The sequence below is a fragment of the Ambystoma mexicanum genome, chromosome 9, assembly GCF_040938575.1.
Source record: "Ambystoma mexicanum isolate Mex_15411 chromosome 9, UKY_AmexF1_1, whole genome shotgun sequence".
Taxonomy (NCBI): Eukaryota; Metazoa; Chordata; class Amphibia; order Caudata; family Ambystomatidae; genus Ambystoma; species Ambystoma mexicanum.
This window is the reverse complement of record NC_090931.1, coordinates 601,783,937-601,811,114: the sequence shown is the minus strand read 5'-3', so window position 1 is coordinate 601,811,114 and position 27,178 is coordinate 601,783,937. Positions and strand designations below refer to the sequence as shown.

Sequence of the window (27,178 nt, the reverse complement as noted above, 5' to 3'; positions counted from 1 at the left end):
GCTCCCAGCGGGGGTCTTATCTTTTCCCTTGGCTCCTTCCGGGCCTGATGGTTTTCTGGCGTATTCGTCCAGTGTGGGTTGCTTGCCCTTCGTTCTTAGAGGTTTGCTGGACATGGCGTCTTGCCAGAAATTTGTAGCCGAGCCCCACCGCCTGTGGCTGCTGGTTCCAGTGGGGTTAGGCTGCTATTAGCGCCTGGGCCCAGACAGGCCACGCAAGGGGCGTCTTGGAAGTATTTCTTTGCTGCAGGAGTGGGTTGTGTCCTCCCATGTAGTATTGTGAATCTGCACTCCGATCCTGCCAGCATCCGACGGATCTATGGGTCTGCCGATTTTAGGTGCGATGTGTCCAGGCTTGCTGCGGGCCCGAACAGGTCCTCCAGCTCTCTTCATATGCCCCGTTCCTTACACTCGCTCTCTGCTCTTGTGCACGCTTGGTGTTTGTGGCTTTTTGGGATACTTGTCTCCCGAAGTCAGGCAATGTCTCACGTCTCCGCTGCTCCACTCTCTGTCCTGGACTTGCCACCAATTCGGGCCTATCTACCGGCCATTGTACTCTCACTGTTGCCACAAGGTGTGAGAATGTTAAAGGCGCTTTATTCAGTGTGCCCAGGTGCGCAGCGCGACCAGGGCGCTTCTCACACGGCTGCCGGACACCACGCACACTGTTCGTGTCCTCCAGAACTCCGCTGTGTTATGGTGGGCGCTTCTAGGTTCAGCGCCTCTGCCTCCGACTCCCAGGCAATCAGCTGCTGGGCTGAGATTAGCCACTCGCCACCTTCAGCTCTGGGATGTCTGGAGCGCTACACTCCTCAGGCCACAAAATCCATTACGTATGCGGTCCTAGCACCGGCCGCCTCTTAACCTCGCTTCACCTCCAGCCCCTCATTTCTGTAAAATCGGGGCCAGCAGGCACATATTCTGCTCAACAATGTCACACAAGAGAATTGTCCTTTTTCCTGCTCCGCCTTGTTCTTCAGCCGCTCATGCAGTGGGCGCTGCTACAAGTCTGTGTTGATGCTTATGTTCTGTTTCGGTACAGGATGTCCCTCATTATTTTCATTCCCGAGTCTCTGTCCTCGGAACCTTCGTTGTAGCTGCAGTCGTGTTCGGATTGTAGACCTCTGATACATATGTATCAGCCGTGGAGAGGCACGCGTCAGTTTCTGTGCCTGGAATTCCTCCACCTTATCAGCTCATCGGCACTCGATACCGATGCCACAATGTATCAGTGTCTGGGTCCGGCCTCAGCTCCCCAGCTCGCTTCTAGCGTAGGTGTCTCTGCCAGCGCAGCCCGCACTTCTGCCTGCAGAGCGCCGTGTCCAGATAAAAAGGCTATGCAGCATCTATGGCACCGCCACTGCGCTTCGTTTCTAGTCCACACGCCAAGAGATATCCACAGATGCTATTGTCGGGCGGCCCCTATGACCATGTCCGTCCCATTTCCTTTGTGTCTCAGGCGGCGGCCATCTTTTTTACTCAGGCGATCAGGACCTCGGAAACTTCACAGGCCTGTAATGTTGCATCTGCCTGGGATCATTCCTCCATACCGTGTCCACATGTGCCCTGACGCTTCCTCTGTTCGATCCTCTTTTTGTGGAACTTTTGCGTTGTTTTTAACGCGACAGGATGATGAACGGATCGGCAGGAGCTTCAGCTGAGACACGTCCACCTACATGGCTCCTAAGCCACGCCCCTCAAGTCCTTGTTAACCTTAATGTGATTATCCAAAGCTCGGGAAGTCCACTCACCAGTTTTTACTCTCCTCAACGATTAATTGGCGGTGCTTGCGCTTTACAGATTACACCTGCATGCACCAACGTTTTTGCAATCATACAGTGGATACCTATGGGTGTATCAAATTAACATTGATTTTTCAGAGTGAAACACATTAAATAAACTCTCATCTAGCACATATAAAGTATGCACGATTGCAGACAGCGAGTTGGGCCCGGATCCTCCTTTGATCTCAGTTTGAGTCATCAGTACAACATTTCAAAGCTATCCGCAAACTAGCCAGAACCGCTTCCCTGCTCTGGGGTCCTGAAGAAGGTATGTTCTTGGCAATGACATCCCCACGTGTATCTCGAAATACCATAAATATATTTATACACATTTGAAACTAGGTCAGGGTTGCTTATAAGCTTAACAGTCCTTATTATTAGTTTTCTAGACTACCTACTAAAAGGGAGGGCAACTCTCTCCAAATGTATAGCCCTGCCTTTCATGAATGTGTGGTTTTCATTCAAATCACATGCAGCCCCCTCCCCCCGGGTTATAAAGGCTGGCATTCTCTGTCATCCGACCGGGCACCATCACAGGTGGAGGTAAGGAGGACCTATATAAAAAGGGACATTTAGAAATGTAAGGCTGATCGAACAGGATGACTCAATAGGCTCAGCCCGACCAATCCAGGCCCCAATCCAGGCAGGTCTCCACTTAGCCAAGTGGGGCTCTAAAGTTGGTTTATTATGGCAATACTCCCCGAGCCGGCGGGCCTTTACGGCCTAAGGTAATGCCCCGAGGTCCATAGTTATAGGCCCGAGCGTAGCCAGTGCCTTAACGGAGGCCCTGGGGCATTACCATTATGCAGTAATGGACCGCTAGTGAGGGGCTTATTGCCATTAGTATTCTGGGGTATGTAGGCCCGGGATACTAATGGCGTTGTTATATTTTTCATTCAGCATTTGTTTTGGCGTTTGAAAAGGCCGCCGCAGTACGCATTCGTTCTATATAGACTAGAACGCGCATACTGCTTTATTACTGCGGATCAACAGGGCCCGATTTTGGGCCAAGTTGATCCATAGTAATGAATGGGGAGGTTAGTGAGGAGGCTTTCAGACCCGGCGTGCGATGCACGCTAATGGGTAAACTGGATTACACTGCGGTAAGGCTCGCAAAAAAGGCACTCCACGTTCAGTGTTTCCTGTGGCATCAGTGCGCCGGGTACTAATGATGTATACAGACCAACATTTTCAATGGTGTGCTGATATGGCGGGTAAATATCTTTAATAAGCCATGAAACAGTGCAGATGGACACCACAATAAAATAAATAAGGAAATGTACTTCACTATCTAATAAACCAACATTCAATCATTACAAACCGCACATTCATTAGAGTCCTAATATATATGTAGATGAATAGGTAATTTCTTTTGTTACAGAATGGTTCATTTTGCATTAATGCTTTAATCTGAAATGTATATTAGGACTATGATATATGATGTCATATGTTATTCTACCAAGCACACTGCCACCACAAGTGGAGGCATTTGTCAACTGGGAGTCCAGTGCAAGCTGGCCAACACTGGAGATATGTAGTAGCATTGGGACATTCTTTGAAGGGCTTGAGAGGGGTTGCATTCTGCAGTTATTGCAGTCTGCGGATACAATGTTTAGGAACCCCAGATCAAATCAGTTGGTATAATCAATCTGAAAGAGGATGAAGACTTTGACTAGGTGCATTCTGTGTGAAGGGCAAGTGGTAAAGCATCCTTTTAATTACTTTCAGGAGATTAAAAAGATAGCTTATATCTCATGAGTGATCAATGTATTGGAGAGTTTTGAATATAGCATGACATTTAGATTTCTAACATTCACTGGGGGTTACAGACAATTATAATTGTTCTTTTATAATGCACTTAATACCAGCGAGTGGTTTCAAGGCGTGGGATCGGGACTCAAACCTGTGTTGCGCTGCATCGTCTTGCTTCCAAGACAAATGCGTTGCCCCAAGCTATCTTTCCTCCCCAAACCCCTAAAATGACCAGACAGATATTCTGGACTTTCACTAATAACGTTTTCACTATAACTACAATTTTTCTTTTAGGTTTTATTTATAGCCAGATTGTATATCCAAGTATTGATAATGATCAGACAATCTTAAAAATGGTCCTGGTGCAATTTTATGGTCTCGGTGTCAAGAGAATGTGTGTGCTATCCGCATAATTCTATAAACCAAACCCATAGGTACAGATGCATTGCATAAAGTCTTGGGTAAAGATTTACTAATAGTTGGGTCAATTAAGAAGCCTGTGGTTCTCCACAATCGGGAGATGTTTTTTTAGGGGGTAGGGGGGTTGGGGTTATGACAGGATGGAAACTAAACTGTGTAGGATCAGCCTACTTGAAATGAAAGGACCCATGTCAGGGTCAAACCACTAACGCCACCCTTTCCAATCATGCCAGGGGGACACCATGGTGAATGGTCTCAAAGATAGCAAAAAGATATAATGAAATAAGAGCCTGCAGACAACAATTAGGAGAAAAGGGGGTTGGTTGAGTGAGGTGCCAAAATGCTTCCCTGCTTCTTTCACAAGTGGTTCGTTTTTATTAAAGAAAGCCCCCCTTCTATTTTTTTTATAACTCTATTTATTGAGTTTAAAAGCATAACATAATAACAATAAACATGAATCATCGGCATACAACAAATGAGAGAGGCGTAGCAGTATCAAAAGCAATATCAAAAGCGAGAGGGGCACCGTAGGGTCGAAGGCCCAGGACAGTTGCAGGGCAAGGCAGGCAAATAATGTTATTCAAGATGCTGAACTGTATCCATCGGCGGGGTTCAATGCGCATCAAGCCATTTGCCCCATATTTTTTCGAATTTGCGGGGGCAACCCCGTGCATTATAGATCCGACGTTCTGAAGCCGCACACCTGTCAAGGTCATTCCTCCAGCGGTTCAGGCACAGTGGGTCTGCAGAACCCCATTTAGCCACGATAAGTCTCTTGCCGGCCCCTAACGCTGTTGACAGGAAAAATTGTTCATATTTTGTCAGGTCTACCTCTCCCCAGATGCCTAAGAGTACATTTTGGGGTCCCCAGGGATTGATGTTGCCATGGCGGCAGAGCTCATATTAATACAGTCCCCCCAGAAAACCTGTAGCGCTGGGCAATCCCATATCATATGGTAGAAGGTGGCTGGGTCAGTTTTGCATCTGATGCATGTCCCATCCTCTAGCCCGCCCCCATCTGGCCTTTCCGGTACGTGAGTGATAAGAGCGGTGAAGGATTCTCAGTTGTATTAGTCTGAGTTTATTTTCTATCCCAATTTCCCTGGGGTACATTAATGCATCAACCCAATCTTCCGGCTCCAGTTGGCCCATATCCCTTTCCCATTTTGCTTTGAGCTCGTTAAGCTGTGTAGGCCCAAATGAATTGAGGGCCTGATAGAGTGGAGGTGTACTTCTGGGAGGAGTGCGTTGTGCCATATAGGTTGGGACAGTGTTGGGATTCCTTTCCAGCCGATCAGTTTGTGTGCTTCCCGCCAAGCTCGATGGACATGATGAGTCGTCTTGGGTAACTTTGGGAGATGGTTTTGGGTAGCATACAGTGTCTGCAGTGGGGTTAACGGGGTCATGGTCTCCAGCTCGATACGGATGTGCGGTACTGTGGGGTCTGCATGCATCCAATCGTTTACCAATCCGATCTGTGTCGCAAGATAATACGTACGTATGCAGGGTTAACCGATACCCACCTCCCAGACCGATCTCTGGAGCGTATCAAGGGCGATTCTGGATTGCTTCCCTCCCCATAATAGCGTGCAGAGATTCCTATCAATAAGTGCGAAGGTTTCTCTGGGGATGGTGAATGGGGCGTTTTGGAGAACATAGAGGAGTCTGGGGAGGGTCATCATTTTGAATAGTGCGGCTCTACCCATTAGCGACAGGGGGAGTGATTGCCAGTGGGAAGAGTCTCTGTTGAACCGCTCTAGCACTGGTTGTAGGTTCAGCTGGAGGAAGCTTTCAAGTGTCGGATCAAGTCGTATGCCTAGGTATGTAAATTCCTTGATAGAGATATGGTATGGGCAGGTCTCAGGAATCGCAGATTCGCCACCCTGGATTGGGAAGTAAATGGTTTTGGTTTCATTCACTTTCAGGCCCGCAAAGTTTTGATATTCTCTAAGAATGAGGGAGACAATAGGGCATGAGGTGCACGGGTTACTAAGGTAGACAAGGAGGTCGTCTGCATAGAGCGAGAGGCGGTCTTCACCCCCCCCCGGCCAGGTGAACCCAGTCAAATTGGTGTTAGCTCTGAGCTCAATAGAAAGTGGTTCGATGGCCAGGAGGAAGAGAAGCGGAGACAGCGAGCACCCCTGTCTCGTACCCCTACCCAAGGGAAATGATTTAGAGGATCTGCCATTCACTCTTACCGTGGCCTCCGGGGATACATAGAGCAGCCTGACCCATGGTATGAATGCTTGCCCCAGGTTCATCCGGTCCATGATTGCCCACAGAGCGCCCCACCCCATTGAGTCAAATGCCTTTTCAAAGTCCACCGCCAGGAGGGCCAGTGGGGCCGGTATGTCTTTGGCTTTGCTCAGCGCCAGTTGGATTCTGCGTAAATTCATGCAATTGGATTTATTGGGCATAAATCCACATTGGTCTGGATGGATAAGGGTCTCTATTTCCTTCAGAAGCCTGTTGGCGAGTGCTCTGGCGAGGACCTTGGCTTCTCCATTGATTAGTGAGATGGGACGATAGGAGGCACATTCCTCCGGAGGTTTCCCTGGTTTGTGTATGACTACTATGCATGTCTTCCTGAGGTCCGGGGGGAGCGCCCCAAGTTCTTTGCTACGTAGGAACATGCGGTGCATATGGGTCGATAGCGTACCTCCAAGGTATTTCCATGTTTCTGTGGGGAAACCGTTGAGACCCGGGGTTTTCCCGGGCTGGAGCTGTGTTAGTGCCTCTTGCACCTCGGCCGCCGTGAGTTCCGCGTTCAGGAGTTCCGACTGGTGTCGTGAGAGTTTCCGGATCTTGATCCGGTCGAGGTAGTGGGAGGGTGCAGCCGGCGGGCTCTCGGCGGGTGGGGTGTAGAGCTTCTCGTAGAAGATGGCGAATGCTTCGACAATGTCAGTCGTCTGTGAGTAGTGTGCCATCTGGCGATTTAATGGCACATACATGTCCCCTGTTTTGTTCATGCCTCTCTAACCAGGCCAGTGTCTCGTTTGCTTTGTCGCCACGTTCATAAATTTGACTCTGAACGAGCTGGTGGGCTGTTCGTGCTGTGTCCAGAGCTAGGATAATGAGGGCATCTTGTGCCGTGGTCAGGGCATCCTTTGTCTCCCGGTCCCTGTGTTCTAGGGTCTGTCGCTCACACTCCAGGACATGTGCCCCTGCCTCTTTGATCTTTTGGACTTGTCTTTTTTGGTGGGCGGAAACTGCCGAGATAGCTTCTCCCCGAAGAACGGTCTTATATGCCTCCCAAATCGAGATCGGGCAGTCCACTGAGCCCTCGTTGATTGCGAAATACTCTGTTGTGTTTTTTCCAGTTCCTCTGCTATCTCGGGAAGCTGCAGATGGTATGTGTTCAGGTGCCAGTTGCGATCCGGACCTGGGCAGGCATTCTTCAGGGTTAGGAGAAGTGGAGAGTGGTCCGAGACACCCCTTGCGAGGAACTCAGCGGCCAGGAGTCTGTGGTTTATGCTGCGGGGGATGAAGGCATAATCAATCCTGGAGAACGATTTGTGCACGCCGGAGAAGAGAAAAACCGGCCTCGTCGCCATGGAGTGAGCGCCATGTGTCCATCAGTCCCAGGGCTTAGGCGAACATGGCGAGTGACGCAGAGGCGGGGCGGCATCCGGGAGTCCTATGAAATCTATCGAGAGCGGTGTCCATAACTTCGTTAAAGTCCCCCCCCCCCCCAACCACCCACAGATCGGCCTCTTCTTCCAGGAGGAGATTTCGCAGTTCAGATAGTAGTTCCTTCGTGAGCGTGGGGGGGACGTAAATTGCTACGAGGCCCCATTTCTCACCCCAAATATCAGCAAATATCATCACGTATCGGCCCCAGGGGTCAGCTTTGACCTTCTTAACCTGTAGGGGGACACGCTTGTGGACAAGGATCATCGTGCCCCTGGCGCCTTTCGTGAATCCGGCCTGGTAGGCATGTGAATAGTTGGACCTTTTGAAAAAATTGGTGTTCGTACCGATCAGATGCGTTTCGTTTAGCAGAGCTATGTCTGGCGAGTAGCGATTGAGATATTGGAGCACCAGCCTTCGCTTTATGATGGAGCCCAGTCCGTTAACATTCCAGGACAGTAAGGAAACCTTGTTGGAGTTCATTCTATCTGTGTGGGTGTTGTGACTCGGCATCTGGAAGTATCAATGGCAGTTGCATAGTGTTCAAGGGAGTGCAGGGATTTTCCCGCAGGGGAAGCACCCGTGGGTCGCCCCGTGGTGACATGCCAGATGCCTGGATAATATTCGTATCAGCGGTCTCGCCCGGAGGCCGTGCGCACCCCCCTCGCTGGTGCTTGTCGGTGTCATGCCTTCTCGATCCGTGCTTCTGATTCCTTATATACCTAAACCCCCCCCCCTCCCTGTAATTCCCCCCCCCCCAACTGGGAGCACCTGTCGCCCAAACATCAAACTTATAACTTGGTGAACTTCGTCGGGATAGCCCGGACTGCGACAGCACTTGCGACGCACTAGGTGTGGCAGCCGCTAAGTGAGCGTTCCCATGTTATTGTGTTGCCGAATCGTCCCCGTATTGCGTAGAGTTTATCCGTTCTCTGTAAGGTTCCCAGCCGTGCCGTCATCTGTATTGGTCGGGGATGGAGGGGACGAGGGCCGCTCGGACCAGGGCTTCTGTGTGGGCAGGCCCAGTGGTGTGCGCCCCGCTCCAGGGCCCGAGAGGACTTGAGTTTCAAGCCAGTCCCATGCCTCCTTGGGGTTGTGGAAGAGGTAAGTGGTGCCCTCGTAGTAGACTTTGAGTAGTGCCGGGAAGAACAGGGCGTAATTGACAGATAACGACTGGAGTTTCTTCTTAACGGAGTCGAATGACTGGCGGGCCTTTTAGACTTCTTTGGTGTAATCGGGGTAGAACCCGACCTTGTAGCCTTTGTACGTGATCGCGCCGGAGGCCCTGGCCATTTGCAGGATCGCATTGCGGTCCCAGTAGTTCAGCAGACGTGCGATCATTGTCCTAGGTGGGGCTCCAGTGGTCGGTCGGCCAGTGGGCACCCTGTGGGCTCTTTCTATGGAGAAAAATTTGGATAGCTTTTTAGGAGCAAAGACGTGGGTCAGCCAGTCTTCCAGGAACAGTTCAGCACTGGGGCCTTCTTCTTTCTCCGGTATTCCGAGGATCCTCAGGTTATTGCGCCGTGCTCTCCCCTCATTGTCCTCAGCGCAGTATTCCAGCTGGGAGACTTTCTGGGTGATTGCGGCAAGGTGCCGTTCCAGGCGGTGGCCGGTGTCTTCTGTGGCGGACACGCTTTGTTCCGCCTCGCCCACCCTAGCTGAGAGGTTGCGTAGATCATATCGGATAAGGGAGACCTCTGAGGACAGGCCGCCGATCTTGAGTTCCAGTGACGTTCTTGAGTCCCCAATCGCCTTCATGAGGTCGGAGAGAGAAATTGGGGGGTCATGAGCCTCCTCGCCGCCAACTACCTCCTCTGGAGTCTGCGTTCCCTGGCGGGGGGGGGGGCTGTTGTGTAAAAGTCCATCTTACTTTGAAGAGTTTGTCGTTTAGATTTTTCTTTCCCCATGTCGCAGGTGGCACACCCAGTACGGCAGCAGGCACGTGTATAGTACGTAGTTGGGCCAGGAGTGACACAAGGTGACCCTGGTGTATTCACACGAGCGGAGTGTATGTCTCCGTGCAAACTGCTAGGCAGGCGGGTGGGGGGGAGCTCGCCCAGTAGTAGCGGTGTCCTGTAGGAGCTGGTTTGTGGATCGACCCTCACATCCGCATCCCCATCGCCGTCCAGGTGTGTTGAGGCCCTACTCAGAGGGAGACTGCTTGGAGGGAGTGCGGGATCGTATCCCTATAAGGTTCCCTGGGGGAGTGCAGGTTATTGGATGTTACGGTCCTTAACAGTTCTGATCAAGGGCTGCACTGGCCCTGTTGCCGGACCAGGTTTATGAGGCCAGGGGGAAGAAGCGGGGTTGGCTCCTGGGCCCACTCACACCCGTACCTGGCCGTGGTCGGGTCTGTTGCCTTTGTGCTGTCTTCCAGAAGGGGAGCGCGGCACTAGATCTTCCCAGGCATGCCGCGGCTCAATCCTGGGCGGTGCAGTCTCGCTGATGGGGGGGGGGGGGCACCGATGAGAGGCTGATGGCGTAGGCCCGGGCCCGTGATGAGGAGGCGCCAGAGCACTTCCCACATAATCCTCCGCCGGTGCGGGAGGGAGTATGTGGGATTCAGTAGATGGGCGATCGGAGCCGCTTCATCCCCACCACCTGATAAAGTTTGGGATCAAGTGGGCAGGGGGGCCGCACTCACGACTCCGGTGTTCCCAGCAGGGCATCCCGGGGTGTGTTTTGTCAGCTCACAGGTGCCCCCTCAGCACGTATCCCGGCTCCGAAGCGTTGCCGTGCCCCGAAGGGGGAGGGGTGAGCAGTCCCCTCCGCTCACGCTACACTGGCTGCGGCGTGCCTGCCAGCTGGCCGACGGTCTTCGAGCCGGAGTTGGGGTCCCCAGGATCTGATTCGCCCCAGAACTGCGGCGACAGTCACCCAAGTGCGTTTGCCAACGTTCATAGGCAGATGGGGTTCTTTATAGCAGGAAAAAGGGGTTTATTCAGAAGGAGATATGCAGCGGCCGTCGGGAGCCGAAGTGTTTAGGTCCGCATGTGTCGCTCGCGCATGCGCAGAGCAGGCCCCCTTCTAGAGGGTGGGGGGCCGCCCTCTGGAACAGCCTCCCTTCCTCTCTTAAACCCGAGCAGAACCACCTCCGGTTTCAGAAGCAACTCAAGACCTTAATTTTCCCTTCTGTTTTCTCCCTTCTTCTCCCCTGCTGATGTAACAGTCAGCTCTGTGCACTGGTCACCTGGATACCCTCTGAACTCTGGCCCAGGCTCCTGCATGTCCATGTCCAGCTGCCCTAGCACTGCCTCCGGCTCCCACAGCACTTAAGGGTCTGTACTTGCAATCTTACCGTCCCTTCTCTTGCACTTATGAGCCATTCGCCGGCTGAACTTATTGAGTTAGCTGCACTTCTCCCTTCCCCTCCTGCCACTTCTCTCCTTCCCTCTTCCCTGTAATTGCGCAATCTGAATGACACACGGCCTAGTAAGATCGATGTTTTGTCCTCCCTTTGTTTCCCCCTCCTTGTCTTGTCGCGCCTAGAAACACTTGTGTACAGGTGCGTTATAAATGCCAAATATCATATCAAACTGCAGTAAAGAAATGTCACGCCTGTGAAAGCCAGATAGATAACTTCTTCTGACGTAGACCACACCAGACAAACGCTGCAGATTTTTCTAAGAGCTTTAGCCAAGTACAATTTATTGAACTGCACATGCCAAAACGTGAGAAATCCCTGGGACTAGCACCTTTTTTACATTCACCTGGCAAAGGCTGCCATGTGTTTTCAAGTGGCGTGTCACTTCATACTGGATCATAATCCTAACACTCTTGTTACCAAGATAAATAAATATTTGAAAATTACATTCATTACAATAAAATGTTCATCTTACTCCAAATATATGGTTCGCGACAAAAGTATATGAAGTGTTTTTCTTCTTAACAGAAAGAGATTTACAAAGTGCACTGTCTTTTCTCTAAAGGTACAAGTGAAGACATTGTGTTGATTAAACTATGGATGAAGGAAAGCATACTTGAAAAACATCCAAGGTTAAAAAATTACTTAAATGGTTAGAAATTTTACAGGAAATATATGGCTGTTTAATCTAAATTGCCAATAGCTTGAATCAATAAGTTCGGCTTTGCTGACAATTGTTTTCTCTGTTTCTCAAGTTGAACTCATGACCTTAGGCAACTCCAGTTCAAAGGTGTATTTGAATGTTTTCAGAGCTTGGGAGGCCTGGGGTATTCAAGAGCTAAGGCATCTGGAAAATGAAACTCCCATTCATCACAAATTAAAACTCAATACAACAAAAGGATCATGGGCTCGGGGCTTACAAGAATACATTATTTGTGTTCCAAATAAATTCAAAGTGGTCTCCCTAGCTGATGAAATCTGAGTTGGTTGCATGTAGTGAAACCGTGAGAGTCTGTCGTACAAAAACAAAACTGCTATATTAATAAGTCCATTAATTTTCATCTTACAAACTCATGTTGCATATGAATGCATTCAGCTGGATCAGGCAAATTTGGAAATCCATATCTTATTGAAGGGACAAACTCCTGGTGGGACTTATAGGACAAATTCAAATGAATCCAAAAGTGTACAGAATACACCCTTATGTTCAGAATATGTTTAACCTATTAAAAGGTGTTTTCTCTAGGAATGTCAACCTGTTAAGCCAGCCAACGAGAAGATTTGACAATTCAGTAATTACCTTGGCATAAGACATATTGGGGGAAAAAATAACTGCAAATCATTCTTTAAACTGCTTAAAGCCAACCTCTGCTCCCAGGCCTCTGACTTTTTACCCGCTGGCCCTTGCCCTTTATGTGACATCTCACTCTCTTTCTGAGTTTGAACATTGTACTACAAACTCTTCCCCATTTGCTATTTCTTACTCAAAGATGGGCTTTCTCCAATAACTTGTACTTGATTCTGTGTGATCTGATTCAATGTCATTTTTTTAACTAATCACCTTTCTTTATATATTTCAATCTACAGATCTTCTCGAATTTATTAAGAAACATTTCTTGTAAGATAAACCTTACTGTTGATCTGGTATTCCAGATATTAGATAGTGTGCAGGGGACATAAGTTCCCAGCTTGGGAACTTATATTCTCTTCATTGTATTGTGCAACCAAGGTGTCAAGGTTGCCCCTCTCTCCTCTGCACCTCATACTTGACTATCAAATTCTCCAAACGCATAGTATCCAAGTCGATTCTTACCATTTATAAATATTTTTCCTTACTAGGGTGTGCCATAGTAGTCCTATCCTTCTCTTCTTGGGTTTACAAATAGTCAATAAAATAATAAAAGAAACTAAATTTGAGATTTCAGAAACAAAGTCTTCAGCAATTTGATCATCTCTTGTGGGTTGGCTAGTTCCACCTGGAGTGTGCCAGGGCATCGAAATTGAAAGACTGTGTTGAATGAAAGGCTTTGTGGACGGTCATTTGGAAACCAAAAATAAGTTTCAAATAATATCTTTTGTGGGATTTTTTTAGAATGTTTATAATATCAAAATGTCTGTATTATAGTTATGACTGGAATTCTGTTCTAGAGATGACGTGCCCTTATTTTTTTTACTTCAAGCAGGGCTCAAAATATGCGCTCGCTACTAGAAAATGGCTTGTTGTGGGATGTCTCAACCCACTAGTCCAGGCCCTGCAACATTACTGTGTATTGCTGGCAGCAGAAACCTCAGAAATGGCCACTGGAAAGCATGCTGCTCGCTAAAAATCACCCAAAATTGTGCAGTAAAAATCTGAAAAATAGGCCGCCATCCACCTTTGCCTATCTTAGTGACCACAGGAGATCACTGCCAAAACCCACCATTGGGTTACCCACAAAGTAGCCTGAAATCACTTGAAAAAGCAATGCTGATTGCCAAAAAGAAACACAGAGCTGTTTGGAAATCCGTTTTCTTGTTTGTCAAAAATGTGCAAAAATCATGGCTCACAAACTTCCAAAAGATCCAACCTCCTTGTTGGGTGTTCCACATTATTCCACTGCAAGAATCCACATAAATACAATGTCAGCAAGAATCATATGTTATCAGAACAAACTCCTCTTTTAAAGATACTTGATGGAAAGAAAGCTGTCAAAAATGGGTGTAGTACAGTTACTCACCTCTGTCAGAAGCCGGCGATTTAAAACCTATCATGTGTAAAGTTGAACATTGAACTCAAACTATGCCAAAGAAGAAAGTTCCATCAAAATGCCATATAAGAGTGCAACACATTGATTTTCATGTTGAAAAAGGACTGGAAGTAAAGATGGGTTTGCTTATTTTAGAGGTATAAATGTATTTTTTTCACAAGGAACTCTGTTACAATTGACCAGAAGGTAACCTGATTCAGTTAAAACTTCCAAGAGGCCTTCTTCCCCAGGGAAACGCACACCTTGTTCATTCCCACCAAAAGGAGGATATTGCATTGGCATGTTAATCAGGAGGGGAGGAGATTTCCTCTGCTGCACGGAGAAATAAACTATGGATTCCTTGGGCTGGATAGAAAATGCTAATTCGGGTGTAACTGACAACAACTGCTCTGGCAGGAAGGCAAGCCATGTGACCCTCTGAATCAACCCAGCTCTGGGGCGGGCCAGACTGAAAATGTGGATTGAAGTTGCAGTAAATGTATGTTTTATAAAAATGCTTCTAGCACAGTGTACTGAACTGACAAAAATATGAAATTTAGAGATTGTTAAAATAAAAAATGTGCTCACAGTTTAAGACTAAACTGGAATCTGTGCGATGTTCTGAGACTGAACCCCAGAAATTATTCATATTGTAGCCATTGTGTTTATTTTAGGAACATGAAAAATTACAGAAATGTGCCCAGATGGGCTGTGTATGCATCTATAAAAATTGGTGCAGAACTAACATTGAGAAACCCACCAAATGCGTGTGAAGTCATTTATGAACCATAGCTCGTAGGAAGATGAGATTTGCACAGAAATGTACCTTAGGCAATCTGTCATGTAATTATGTATTATGAACAACTTGTGTATCTTGGAAATATGTTTTTGGGGAAAAATAGAGTTTCTATGTAAAAGTAAAGGGGAGGGATTTCCTTTGGGCCATAAACACTGTGTCACTCTGACACATATGACACACTGCTCCTTTCTCAAATCAGGAGAGGGGAAATTCTCTGACCTATCAGATCCTTAGAGGGTTGGGCATAGATAATCAGCCTCCCCTCCCACTTTGGAAATGGATGCATAGGGACTGCTGAGGACAGACAACACATACTTTCCACTCCTCAACTGATTTCTTGGCGAAGCACCCTGCAGGAAGATCCAGGCTCCAGACATAGATCCAGAGATCAGACTCTAGAACCAAACTCTAGAACTTTGAAGCAGAGAGGCCTAACCCAAGAAGCTGAACCCTTTTTCAGCAGGCCTCAGAATCTTTTGCAACCTGATTCTAACCCCTAAGCTTCCCAGGGGCACCACAAAATCCAACAGCCTGGCTGAGCTGTTTCGCTGTTCTACCTAAGAACCCCGTGCTAGAACCAAGATCCAGACCCGCAGAGCAGAGCTGTAACCCAGAACCCGTCAGATCCAGTCCAAGAGGCCACGCAGACCAGAGTGCCTTGCTCAGAGCAGAGTCCAGGTGCCCTGATCCTGTCCGGTGGCGAGTGAAGTCCAAACCTTTGACCAGATCTTTGACGGGCCCATTCCATTCCAAAGCCATAGTTGTAAGTATTTAGTGTAGAACTGTCCATAGTCATCTCTTAGTTAAAAGTAATCCTATTCAATCCATTTCAACCTATCCAGAACTGCATTATACAATCTTTTGTCCATCCTGAATTCTTCTCATTATATTGTCTGTGATAACTGTAGCGATAATCATCTATGTGCTGATATTTTGAAGAAAGTAAAGTGTCTTGGCGCACAACAACCAGAGTGGAAGGCGCCCTGTTCTGGTGATTGTCCCGTTGGGTATCTTCTACTTTCATAGCTCCTTAGTATAAGTCCATCTTGGTTCTGAATCTTTAAAGCGCAATCTGTCATTTTGAAATCTTGACTCTGTTACTGAAAAATCGACCTTCCAAAAACCTGTAACTTTTGAACCGTACTTCCTAGAAATGAAATTTAAATGTCGTTTTGAAACTAACATCCTCAGCTTTCCAATTCCTTATAGTTTTTTTTGCAATGGCGTTTCCTGCACGCAGAAAAGTTGCTGCGATTTGGCTCAATTTCATTCCACAGAAAAACAGCTATTTCTCGATTTCAACTTCTGAATTTCGTTTTCCATTTGCTAATCATTCTACAATCATTGCTAGTGTTGACCTGAACCAATCCAAAGCCACTCTCACTAGTGCTGAATCGTCTTTAGCGAATTAAAATCATTTTTGCATTTTCCCATTTATTGCAAATCACATTCAAAAACTATTGACCTGTTTTTAAAATCATACCTGTTCTCTCTAGCTTTCTGGGGGGAAGTGGGATTGAAACTGCAATTGTGGATTGTTATTCCTGATACTTGTGTGCTCTCATTCCAACTCTTCATATTGCATAGTGGGGGGAGTGAGTAGTCACAGGGGAAAGAGTGATCACATTATCTTTGATTGAAGTCATATCAAGTTTTATTTCTTTGTTGCATTCTTTCATTTCACTGCATTTCCTTGACCCACACAGTTATTCTCTGCTACACTATTCTTCCTATTCCTACTCCTAATTCATTAAAGAGATTGTTGATATTGTAATATTACCCATTGCTAATCACTGTTCATATTCATAAGTGTGATATTCAGATATTATCCATAATTATAAATGTGTGATTATATCTATATATTGTTCAATTCTTCAAATAAATCTTTAACTTGCAAAACAAACCTATTTAATGTTTCAGTGAGCCCGAGGGAATTCAAAGAGAGGGGCATTATATAAGGGTACATCATACAGAATTAAACAAACTTTGACATAAAAATATATAAATAAGGGTTTCCATTGGGCATCCCCTACTAGGCATTGACTTAGTTGGAGTGCCGGATTGAAATCACTTACATTGTGATAATTGACTCTTGGCGAGTAACACATGGTGTGCTGTGTGTACTGGAAAATACCTACCAGAAGCAAATACTCCTGGCTTCTCCAAAGCTTGTTTGGGATAGGTGGATAGCATTAGGTAATTCTAATTTGAGGATGTTTAGTCAGAGTTGCAGTGAATATGGAATGTGTCAATAAAAGGTGTAGCTCCGATTGTATCAGGGAGCAATGTTTTTCTATGTAATTAGTAGATTTGGGAGTAGAGTCCACCTGCTTTACTGTTTCAGGTGTTAAGGAAAACCAAACTGCTGAAAGGGTCAATAATGATGTAATGTAAACTCTTGAAAGAATAAGATATCGAGGAAATGATACATAATGTGAGTGAGTCCTACAACTCTTCGCTTAAGAATTAGTGACTCAAGTTTGAGCAAAGATCTTGGTGATTTAGGAATTTGAGGTTAATCCATCCAGATGTTATTTATATTTGGGGTTTTCTGGAGTGCTCACCTAGCTAGGAAGCAACTGTTTGTGCACTGTACATGTTGTTTGAAGGTACCATGTGTGGTTTGGGGGGGGGGGGGTTTACAATGCGGCATGGGATGTTCTATCTATGGGGTTGAAATGTGATGCAGAAAGGAAAGGAGCCAAGATGGCATCCGGGAATTGAGTTTCAGAACTGCAAGTGTGTTGGCACAGTCTTGATTGCGAACACGATGGTGTTCCACAAGGCAGACGTGTAGCAGGGGAAGGCCTGTTCCCTGATATTTTCCATGTGTGCCAGTTTAATCTCGAGCCTAGTGATGGCCTAGTTCCTGGAGGAGTCGACCCAATTGAGCTGCAGAGTTTTGAGTTAATGTCACCAAGAACAATAAGAAATCCACTTAATGGCCACCTGAATGTATTATTTGTGCTTGACTGGTGATGTAATAGGAGAGGTGTATGGGCTCTACAATAAGAAAACGTATTTTAAGCAATACGTGCAATACATGCTTCACAACTCCCGAGAGACAAGTCTTTCAGGTCCACAGAAGGATTTATGGAACAATTATTTCCAGTTTCAATAGTTTTACAGCCAGGAGGAGTTATCATATGGGTTACACCAATGGTGCACTCTGTGATCCATATTGACTTGAACATAAGATCGAGCCCTTGGTTATGTAATAAGGTAAAGCATTGCTAAACCTATTTTTTCTGCATAATGTGTACTTGGAAGGCGGATTTAAATATGATGTTGATCATTTAAGTGAGTTTCTTTTGGTATTCTTAACAATTGCAGGGTTCTTGGAGCTGTGCCAAAGGGTCATAACTGGGTAAATCGCCAGATTTAGGCTGTAACTATGAGGCCTCTAGCTGAGTTGATCCGATACTTATCCGCAGTTGGTTCGTGATGTACTACTTTGAGAGTTAAGAATGAGTAACTGAGCATGGTTATACATGTTATGTGCTTCTCCTAAGAGGAGGCCTTAAGCTGACTAGCTGAGATTTAGGCTTGGCTTGTGTGAGCATGCAAAGGCTTGCCTTTAGTGCAGGTGTGAGGAATTCAACCATCCGCACTGGGAGTGTACCCTCGCCTGGGCTTTTTGGATTTTTTGATAATGAAAATTAATGATGGGAGATCAACCTCTGAAAATGTGTGAGGCCATTCTGCCCAAATTGTTTTTGCTTACTGCATGAAACGCATAGTCGTGTGTACTCTGGGACGACACAGCCTACAGGTGCCATCCCCCTCTGTTATGTTCAGCTGGAATGTGACGGCCATGGGTACATCCAAATATCTCAAGAAGGGAGAAAGGTGCAACTTCCCCCAGCCATGGGAAGCCTAATTAAAATATCAAAGGCTCCATGGATCTGCTTTCCCATTGTTTAGTTTGGCTTGTGGCAGTGCATACTAATGAGAGATAATTGAAGCAAGCCTGTGCTTCTCACCTCGCGCATAACAAAGGATGGTTGGTGGGGACCCAGGATTGGTTCATTAAGGTAGGCTTAGCCTGCATCAATCACTGGGGCCCATTTGGATTTAAAAGATGGCTGAACCCCTAACTTAGGCGATCATCCGACGTCTTTGAAAGGAGTAAGACGTATGACTCATTTGGACCCGGGCTATAGGTACAGTCTCTACCTTGCATCTTCTGCTAGTGAAGGAAGGCCAGGAGTTCTAAGAGGAAAGCAAGATCCCTCCCCTAAACATCTCCCAGGGAACAGGAGGAGATGCCAGACTCAAAGGATCCTCCACCAGCGCCAGAACCGGTACCCAGCCAGCAAACAGCATGCCCTTCTAGGTTCTGCCAGCAAGCTTCCCAGGTGGGAAGTGCCAGAAAGTATCTGAACTAAGGACAAGGCCTTTGCCTTCAAACATTCTCCTAAGGTTGGGGGCGTCTGCTTTGAAAGGACGCCACGGCCCTGCGAAGAAGCTAGGAGTGCCATGCAACCATCAACCAGAGCCCATCTTTTTTTTAAAACATTTAACAGTTTAACGAACTTCGCTCCCCTCTCCTCCCCACCAGAAGCCCAGTAGATTGTCATTTATAGGCATCTTTTTTTGTTCCCTCAGGATCCCACAATGCCCAGTATTTTTATCTTATGTGGGCACCATTGCATCATATAGTCACTTTGTAAGTAGTTCAGAGCCGGGCACCAGTCTTTCTTGAAGCCCTCTTGGTCTCCTTGGAGCTTATATGTTACCCATTCTAGGACACAAAGGACCAAACCTTTTGGAGCAAGCCTTGGAGTGTGGGTTGTGAGGACATTTTTCGAGACAGTCGAGTCCTCGAACTGCAACCGGCTGCACCGCTGACTGTTGTCACGCTGCAGTCACTCAAGCCATTGAGAAGCCTCAACCAGAGTTCCGGATATGCCAACCATCATAGACAACGGTTCTTGACCCTGAGCTGTCGTGTAGGCCAGCCTGCAGGCGTCCGTCCAGCCTCGCTTGCCGAAGTGCCTGATACCTATCAGCTGTCGACCATCTCAAACTCTGTTTTAAGAGCTGCTAAGGGCCCTGGAACTGCCTCGACGCTGTCGAGCATCAAGGACTTCTTAGGCACCAGGTAATTTGTGATCTCACCCCCCGCCCACCGATCCTTCTCTGGAGGACCCTAGAGACGGCTACAACCCTTTGCCCCTTGGTGCTGAAACCAAATAACCTTGAACAGTAAGACAGATTCCTTTACCAACTGCCCTCCTGTCAGTATCCAGAGTGCATCCCTTCCCTTTGTGAAACTGCCTGTCCTCTGTGTTCCTTTACAGGGTGGGTTGTATTTTGTAGTGTGCTAGAACTGTCTGTTGTAGTTATAATAAAGTAGATGTTTTTATTCAACCTTGACTGCACAGGCCTTTTTTTCATTGGCTAATAATTGTATTTTTGCTGTGTTGCAACTAACCGACGATCCACGACCTTGTGGAGATAAGCCTGCCGTTCCGTCCACGTTACCAAAAATTGGACAAGGAGGTTCATAATTTACTTGTGTTCCAACCTGTTCGAATCCCTTCTGGTGTACTAGATGTGTGGGGCTGATTGAGGGTTTAGAAGCCGAGATTCATCCCTGGACAACTGGTGCCTCGGAAATTGATTTGTCACAGCAGATATGTCCCATGCACCCATCGTCCACACAGCCACGCACAACAGTACTTTATATGCACTTGGTCTCACCCTATCCGAAGTCGTAAGCATGTTTCCGCCAGCCAAGTGGAAGCCTATTTCATTGAGCAATGGTGCAACAGGTAAAGGGTCTTAACATTAAAGTATCCCACTCACTCCTCACTCAAAGTAAAAATGAACATTAAAGAATGGATGCCTAAATTCAAGAGCAGTCTAGTGAGTCGTGGTGTGATGTAAATCTGCAGGTTTTCTTTCTTGAAAGGTAGGCAGGTATGGTGGACTTACAAATATTTAGGACAACCAACATTAGACATTGATAAGTGCTGGTACGCAGTATGGCCAGCTGTATGAAGTGCGAGAGTGGAGGCCGTGAAAGTTAGGGAGAGGCAGGTTAGAGGCGAGGGGAAAACGTTAGCTAGCAGGCGGATGAGTGGTAGGTTCAGAGGGTAACTCGGAGGCGAGGAGGTAGGCTTTTTGTTTGGTTTTGAACAAACGCATGTGGACTGTTTCTAGGATGTCCGGGGGAGAGACGTCCATGCAAATGGAGCAAGAAGAGGCCCTGTGCAACACACCAGTCTGTTTGCTGGTGCAGTGCTTTAATGTTGGGGCCCTAGACCTCTGTATTAAGGAAAAGGGCAGTCAGCTGCGCCTTGTGATGCTGGGCGGTCATTAGGCCTCCCTTCGTGCCCTCCATGCCAGCCACTCTGTCATTTTTGCACACTGGGGAGGAGCTAGACCACCGCCAATCCATGGCGCCCGGCATCAAACAAAAACCCACATTAAAACGCAGACAGTACAGCGCGGCAGGCCGATGGCCAGCTGCAGACGGGCGAGCTACAAAGCAGCAAAGACAGCGTAAATACTCATTTGGCAATCAATCGTCATTGTGCCCGAGGCTGATGTGAGGCTGCCCACTGAGTCCCCCCACAACCCGCCCCCCCCCTGCCTAGTGTATCTGAATTGCGGCTCGTAATATGGGTTTGGGGGGGGGGGGCAGACAGAGTGTGGGGCTCTATCCCCCCGCTGCAGCAGGTGCCTGCGGGAGCTGTGATGCGGTCGGAGCAGACCCGGCTAATTACCAACTGCATTGGATGGGGAAACCTCCTGCCCATCTGTCAGTCTCTGCACACATACCCCCACCCCGCCCCCCCTTCAGTCCTATTAAGCACAGTCAACTTGAAAAGGCAGTGGCGCGGATCGGGCTCTGCGCTGTGTTTTTTTCGTCAGTTGTGTTGGGCTGACCACACCCCGTGGGTACCAGGGCTTCGGGCATCCCCTGTTTTAGGAGCTCCCGCCCGTCTCCAGGGCTGAAGACACCGGGCCCCACTCTTCCCCTGCTTGGTTTTGGAGGAGCACCTGCTTCCGCAGCCCCCACCCCGCCCCTCCCCTGTTGTGTTGCGGGGCAGAGGCTTCCCCGGAGTCTCTGAGGCGGCCAGGGAAGACGGAGGTGGCCGCGCTCCAGTGCAATGGGGGGCTGTACCCCATCCCCCTCCGTGCGGGGGATAGGCTCGGAGCCTTGAGTGACGGCTGTGCGCATCTTCCCGACTTGAGAGGATTTCTTTCTTCGCGGGGAGAGGTTATTTGTTTGCCTTGTGCAGCGCCTCGGCGGGCAGCCCCCCGACAGAAGCGCCATCGGCAGCCTCCATCTCCCTCTCTCCCTTGCCGGCTGCAGCCCCCCCTCCCCCTCGGAGCGTGGAGCCCCGCGGAACCGAAACTCCGCCGTTGCTGGGGACCGGGGACCAGGCAGCGCCCCCTCCCACCCCAGCGCTGGGAGATGCGCGTCCGGCGCAAGAGCTGAGGGATCCCCGCGGAGGAGCCTGGCGACCCCTCGCAGCATGGAGCCCCCCAGCCACCGAGGCCTGGCCCGGCTCTCCTGGATTGACACCCTCTACAGCAGTAAGTCTCTCCCGCGTCCAGCGCTTGTCCATTGATCCATCGCTGGGCGATTGCTCGGAGCGCGGGCTCCTCCTACAAGGCTTGGGCACGGATTTCAGACTCCCCGGGCGTTCCTGAAGCAGGTCATGGGAACGGGGGGGGGGCTACTTTGGGTTGCTCTTCTTCTTTTTAACGATGTTTATTGCTGTGTAAATGTCGCAAGCGTTACCCTTTGGCATGGAACATCATGGGCGAGCAGGTTAATATCGATGCCTGCTCATTTTCTGTCTTAGAACTTAAATAATTAATTTCCTTTCAGGCTTTCTTTGGATTTCTTCCTGAGCAGTGATGAGTAAAACATATCACTTGATGTCGCGTCATTACACCCTAGATCAATGGTATTCAAACTTGTTCATACCGCCCCCCCTCCCCCCTTTCAGTAAAAATATAGTTTCTGTTGCCCCCCTCCACCCCTAGGGCTCCCAAAGGATGTCTTGTGGTGGGGATCCGGATCTTTAAATAGAAGATTTTCTACTGCTTATATTTTCTATTAAAAGCAGTCACCTTAATGCTTTTTTAATGTTAAAAACAGTGCTCTTAATCCCTTTTTAAGGAGTGTGCGAAACATCCCCCCACCGGACATCCGCCCCCTCCAGTTTGAAGACCACTGCTCTACACCATGACGATGGAGAAGGGAGGTCACATGCTTAGTAGTATTGCTCGGTGGGAAAAGAGAACGTGGCTATAATGGATGATCTGCCCCCCCACCCCCAGTTTGAAGACCACTGCTCTATACCATGAAGACTGAGAAGGGAGGTCACATGCTTAGTAGTATTGCTCGGTGGGAAAAGAGAACGTGGCTATAATGGATGATCTGCCCCCCCACCCCCAGTTTGAAGACCACTGCTCTATACCATGAAGACTGAGAAGGGAGGTCACATGCTTAGTAGTATTGCTCGGTGGGAAAAGAGAACGTGGCTATAATGGATGATTTGCCCCCCCGCCCCCAGTTTGAAGACCACTGCTCTACACCATGACGATGGAGAAGGGAGGTCACTTGCTTAGTAATATTGCTCGGTGGGAATTTGGCCAAGGGGCACATTATGAGTGAAGGAAAGCATCTGGGCACTGGTCAAAAGAACAAGGTCCCTCAGGGCACTTGATCCGTGAGACACGAAGTTATATTGGCCCTGTCCTGTTAGAAACCACGCTAGGAATCGAGACCTGCACTGGAGAGCGCGGGTAATGCTGCGGCGACTGCAGGCTGCCTGTTCTGCGCAGCGCCAGGACAAACCGTGCCCACACACATTTGTTGTGTCGCTTTGTTAATTGATGTGACCAGATGTGTACGCGCGCAGCGACTGTGCCTCTAGTGACCCACATTTCCCTAGGACGGTAGGTTTGGGGGTTTGCACATTTGGAGGTGCGGCCTATGCCAACTCAACCAGTTAGGTGTCTATCAGCGAACGAGACCCTGTGTGATAGTAGTTGCTTTATTAGGGGGGCAATGCTGTAGGGGGACATAATACTGGCGTAGGCGATGGCTCTGGGTACCATTATGAGATAGTCTTGCTCTGCACATCCATCAGTGTATGAAATTCCGCAGCAGCCCGAAAGCGGGCAGACTTGCGATAGGTTACACTGGAATACGATACGATATGAGCACAATGGTACTGTTTGATTGTGTTAAAACACACATTTGTCTCAAATATTGCTTTTCCTACCATCAAACTTCTGAAGTTCCAGCTATCCAGACTAGCCCTTTGAAGCCACTGTAGTAAGGATTTGGCACAGTATAAAAGATTTCTAATGTAACATAACATGACACCCGATAGGTCTCTAGTGACAAACTAAGCTAATGGGTGGAGACTTTTTGTGGCGTTTGAGATGTAATTCTGTTCTAAGTTGGGTGTTGTAGCGGACCTGATCCTCATGGTTAAGAGATCGCACTTTGAACTGGGCATAAACTAATAAGGGCACCAAGTCCAATCTCGCCATCACCTAATACGGCGGCAGGATAGCTCAGGGGCAGCGTGCTTGCCTTGGAAGCAAGACAACACGGAGAACCACAGGTTCGATCCCCGGGTCCGCGCTTGGAAACCTCTGGGTATTAAGCGCGTTATAAATAACCTATCCTATCACATTAACATCCAGAATTATAGCTTGGTGGCTATCAACCACGGGGGGGAGGGGGACAGAAGGTCATCTGATAGGCAACGGGAGTGAAGTTTGAGTTGTCTATGATGTTACTCAGGGCCCCCAAAGTCGAATGCATGCTCATGTGTAATGTCTTGTTGTGGATGAACCCCCTCCTCCGAGAATTCCACCATTCTCTGCTGTGACATCACAGCAGGCGGATGACATTTTGAAAAGGAAATAGTTGCCAATGGTTTCCTATGGGAGCCACATACAGCAATAGATTCAGGCGAGCACCATGCTCTGCTCGTTCTATGAGATGGCTTTACGTTGAAGAGAAGGTCTTGCTCTTCCAGGGAAGAGTGATGCCGTGCGCAGATTGTGTGTGTGTGTGTGCATTGATATGATTATGCGATGTACTCGTAGCACGCTGTGGAAACAGAACCATCTCAATGATACTTGTGTGCCAGTCTAGAAGGCTGAATGGCATGCATTGTCGGCTTTGCTAGGGTTCAAGCCCGCAACCTGCTGGTCGCGCATTGGCCACTGAACTCTCAAACAGCATCTGCATAAGTTAGTGGATGCATGTAGACCCATTTCACAGGTGAGACCATTGTGCTCTGCTTGGTGGATGCTAGGGGGTAAATGTGTCTGATTTCTTGTGCAGTATGTGGCATTGCACACCAGCTAGAAGTTGTTCAATGTGATGGGGGCCTTTGCCAGGTTTATTTTGGTTTACAGTGTGGCACTGGATATGGACTGATTGGGATGAAAGTGTTAGACGTGCACAATCATTGTGTGTTGGTGGGAAATGTAGCTTCAGCTGAACATCTTGCTAATGCCTTGAGCCATCATTTACGCGCTGCTGAATGAATGGGTGTGGATGACCATTTCTTGAGGCATTGGTGTCATTTAATGTTGACCTCCTTCGGGTTCCAAGAAGGTTGCCTTCTTTGCAAACCAAGCCATTGTTGGTGTATTTTGAACCCACTTAGGACACACGGGTACGTATCACACTCCATATCGATGGAAGATAGCTGCAGGTACGTCCAGCCACACACACGCACGCACTCATCTGCTACCATACACCACTTCAAGACACATTTATTTATTTCATTTATTGAGCACTTGTTATAAGCCTGTACAACAAAATAGTGTTTCAAGGCGCCACAAGGCAAAGTGGGGAGGGAAAAAATAAATAATGGCAAAGACAGAAAATACACAATCACGATCCTACTCGGCCTGGTGATATTCGGACTTGGAGGAGCAAGGTATGGGCAAGTGCTATTGAGAGCCCGGGAGGGAAGTGCTGAGGGTGCCAGGGGCGGAACCACTGGTTAAGTGCTAGGGTGGGGGAATACCACATGTGGGATGCACAGTTGCCCGGTAGGGGGCCCACACAGGCAGTGCTGGGGGTGAGGGGGGTGCTGGCGTCGACTGAACAGGGGCCTGGGACCATTGAGGTTCATGAAGGTCCAGGCCGCCAGTCTCTGCATCAGTGGGGGTGATTAGCAGGGAAGGCAAAGAAGTAGAGAAAAGCAGAGTTTTGAGAAGTTTCCAGAACTTATGGCGGTCCAGCTCAAGTCTGAGAGGAGCAGGGAGGCTGTTCCAAAGAGGGGCGCCAAACAGAGAGAACTGCCCCCCCCACTCTCTGCTTGGAGAAGCGTTTGACAAGCAGAGAGTTGGAGTTAGAGGAGCGGAGGGTTCTTTCTAGCAGGGAAGTATTTAGGGAGAGAAAGTTGGAGATAGCGTGGTCCCAGGCTCCAGAAGGCCTTGTGGTTGATGCAGAGGGTCTTCAACTTGAACCTAGCAGCCACTGGGAGCCAGTGGATGGGTTTTAGGGCTGGCGAGATACCGTGCCTGGGCGTGAGGCCAATGATAAGATTTACCTATTCTGGATTAGCTGAAGGGGGCGTAAGGGGGAAAGGGGTAGGTTGAGGAAGAGGATGTTAGAGTAGTCCAGACTAGAGAGGACCAGAGATCTGGAGACATTAAACTTCTGGGGGAAAGGTGAGGAAAAGGAGAATACCTCTAAGGAGGTGAAGCTGGAAGTGGGCCTTCTTGGGAAGGTCCAAGATGTGAGGGACAAAGGGGAGGGAGGAGTCGAAGATGACCCCAAGGTTTATGGCCTCAAGGGAAGGTGAAGGTAGAGGGCTCAAGGAGGGAGGGTTGCAGAGAAACAGGGCGCATGTTTCCCAATAAGAAGGATCTCCGTCTTACTGGCATTAAGACAGAGGTAGTTTGAAGCACACCATGCCTGGATAGCGGTCAGACAATCGGAGATTAGGGAGGAGGAAGAAGAGGTAGTAAAGGGAAGATTGAAGGAAAGCTGTGTGCCATCAGCGCAACACTGGAAATGAGGAGTGAAGGAGAAGATCAGGTGGGCAAGAGGGGCAAGATAGATATTGAAGAGCCATGGGGATAGGATAGAGGCCTGGGGACACCGCATGTAGAATGAAATGGTGGAAGAGTTAGGGTCCAGCTGCAACTGGGAGCGGCGATTAGTGAGGAAAGAGGTCAGCCAGTCCAGTGCCCGGTCCTTGATGCTGAGGTTATCGCACAACACCTCTGCCATTAGAATGCAGCTATGTACCATGACAAAAATTCAGTCTAGCTGGACACATAATCGATCTCCTGCGCTTGCATACTATCCGGACAAGCTCACAGCACCCATCCACAAGCCAGCACAACATGGGTCGCTGGCAGGGACTTGGCCACCTCTACCCACCTTTGTATTAGCTTAAATATACAGACACATTCTAAACTCCTCTGATGAATCTTCCCATACATTGGACTTCAGTCCCCCGAGGGCTTTCCCATAAAGCGTTTTGAGGCCCTACCAATGGGAATAGGCGTTATACAATATACAAATGACAAATTATATTAGACAAGTTAATAGTCCCAGAGGGACCTGCCTCGAGCGGCGTGAGATATTTGGTCATCGGCTTGCTACTTCAACAGGTGCATGCGTCATCTCATGTCACACTGCAATGTTTGCCGATTGTTCAGGTGGGTGATGCACACATTGCTTCTGGCCAGG

At 48.3% G+C, this 27,178-nt stretch overlaps 1 protein-coding gene across 2 annotated transcripts in view; it reads left to right on the top strand.

Annotated features, from left to right (window-relative positions):
• ABR (ABR activator of RhoGEF and GTPase) overlaps positions 1-27,178 on the top strand; it is a 1,582,060-nt gene that overhangs the window by 298,982 nt on the left and 1,255,900 nt on the right. Inside the window, exon 1 of one of the 2 annotated variants that reach the window (XM_069615235.1) lies at positions 21,299-22,023. The exons of the other annotated variant lie outside the window; for it this stretch is intronic. Coding sequence (XP_069471336.1) covers positions 21,963-22,023 — 61 coding nt within the window. The 5' untranslated portion in view covers positions 21,299-21,962. Of the gene's footprint in view, positions 1-21,298; positions 22,024-27,178 lie in introns of those variants that run through there. 2 annotated transcript variants of the gene reach the window in all.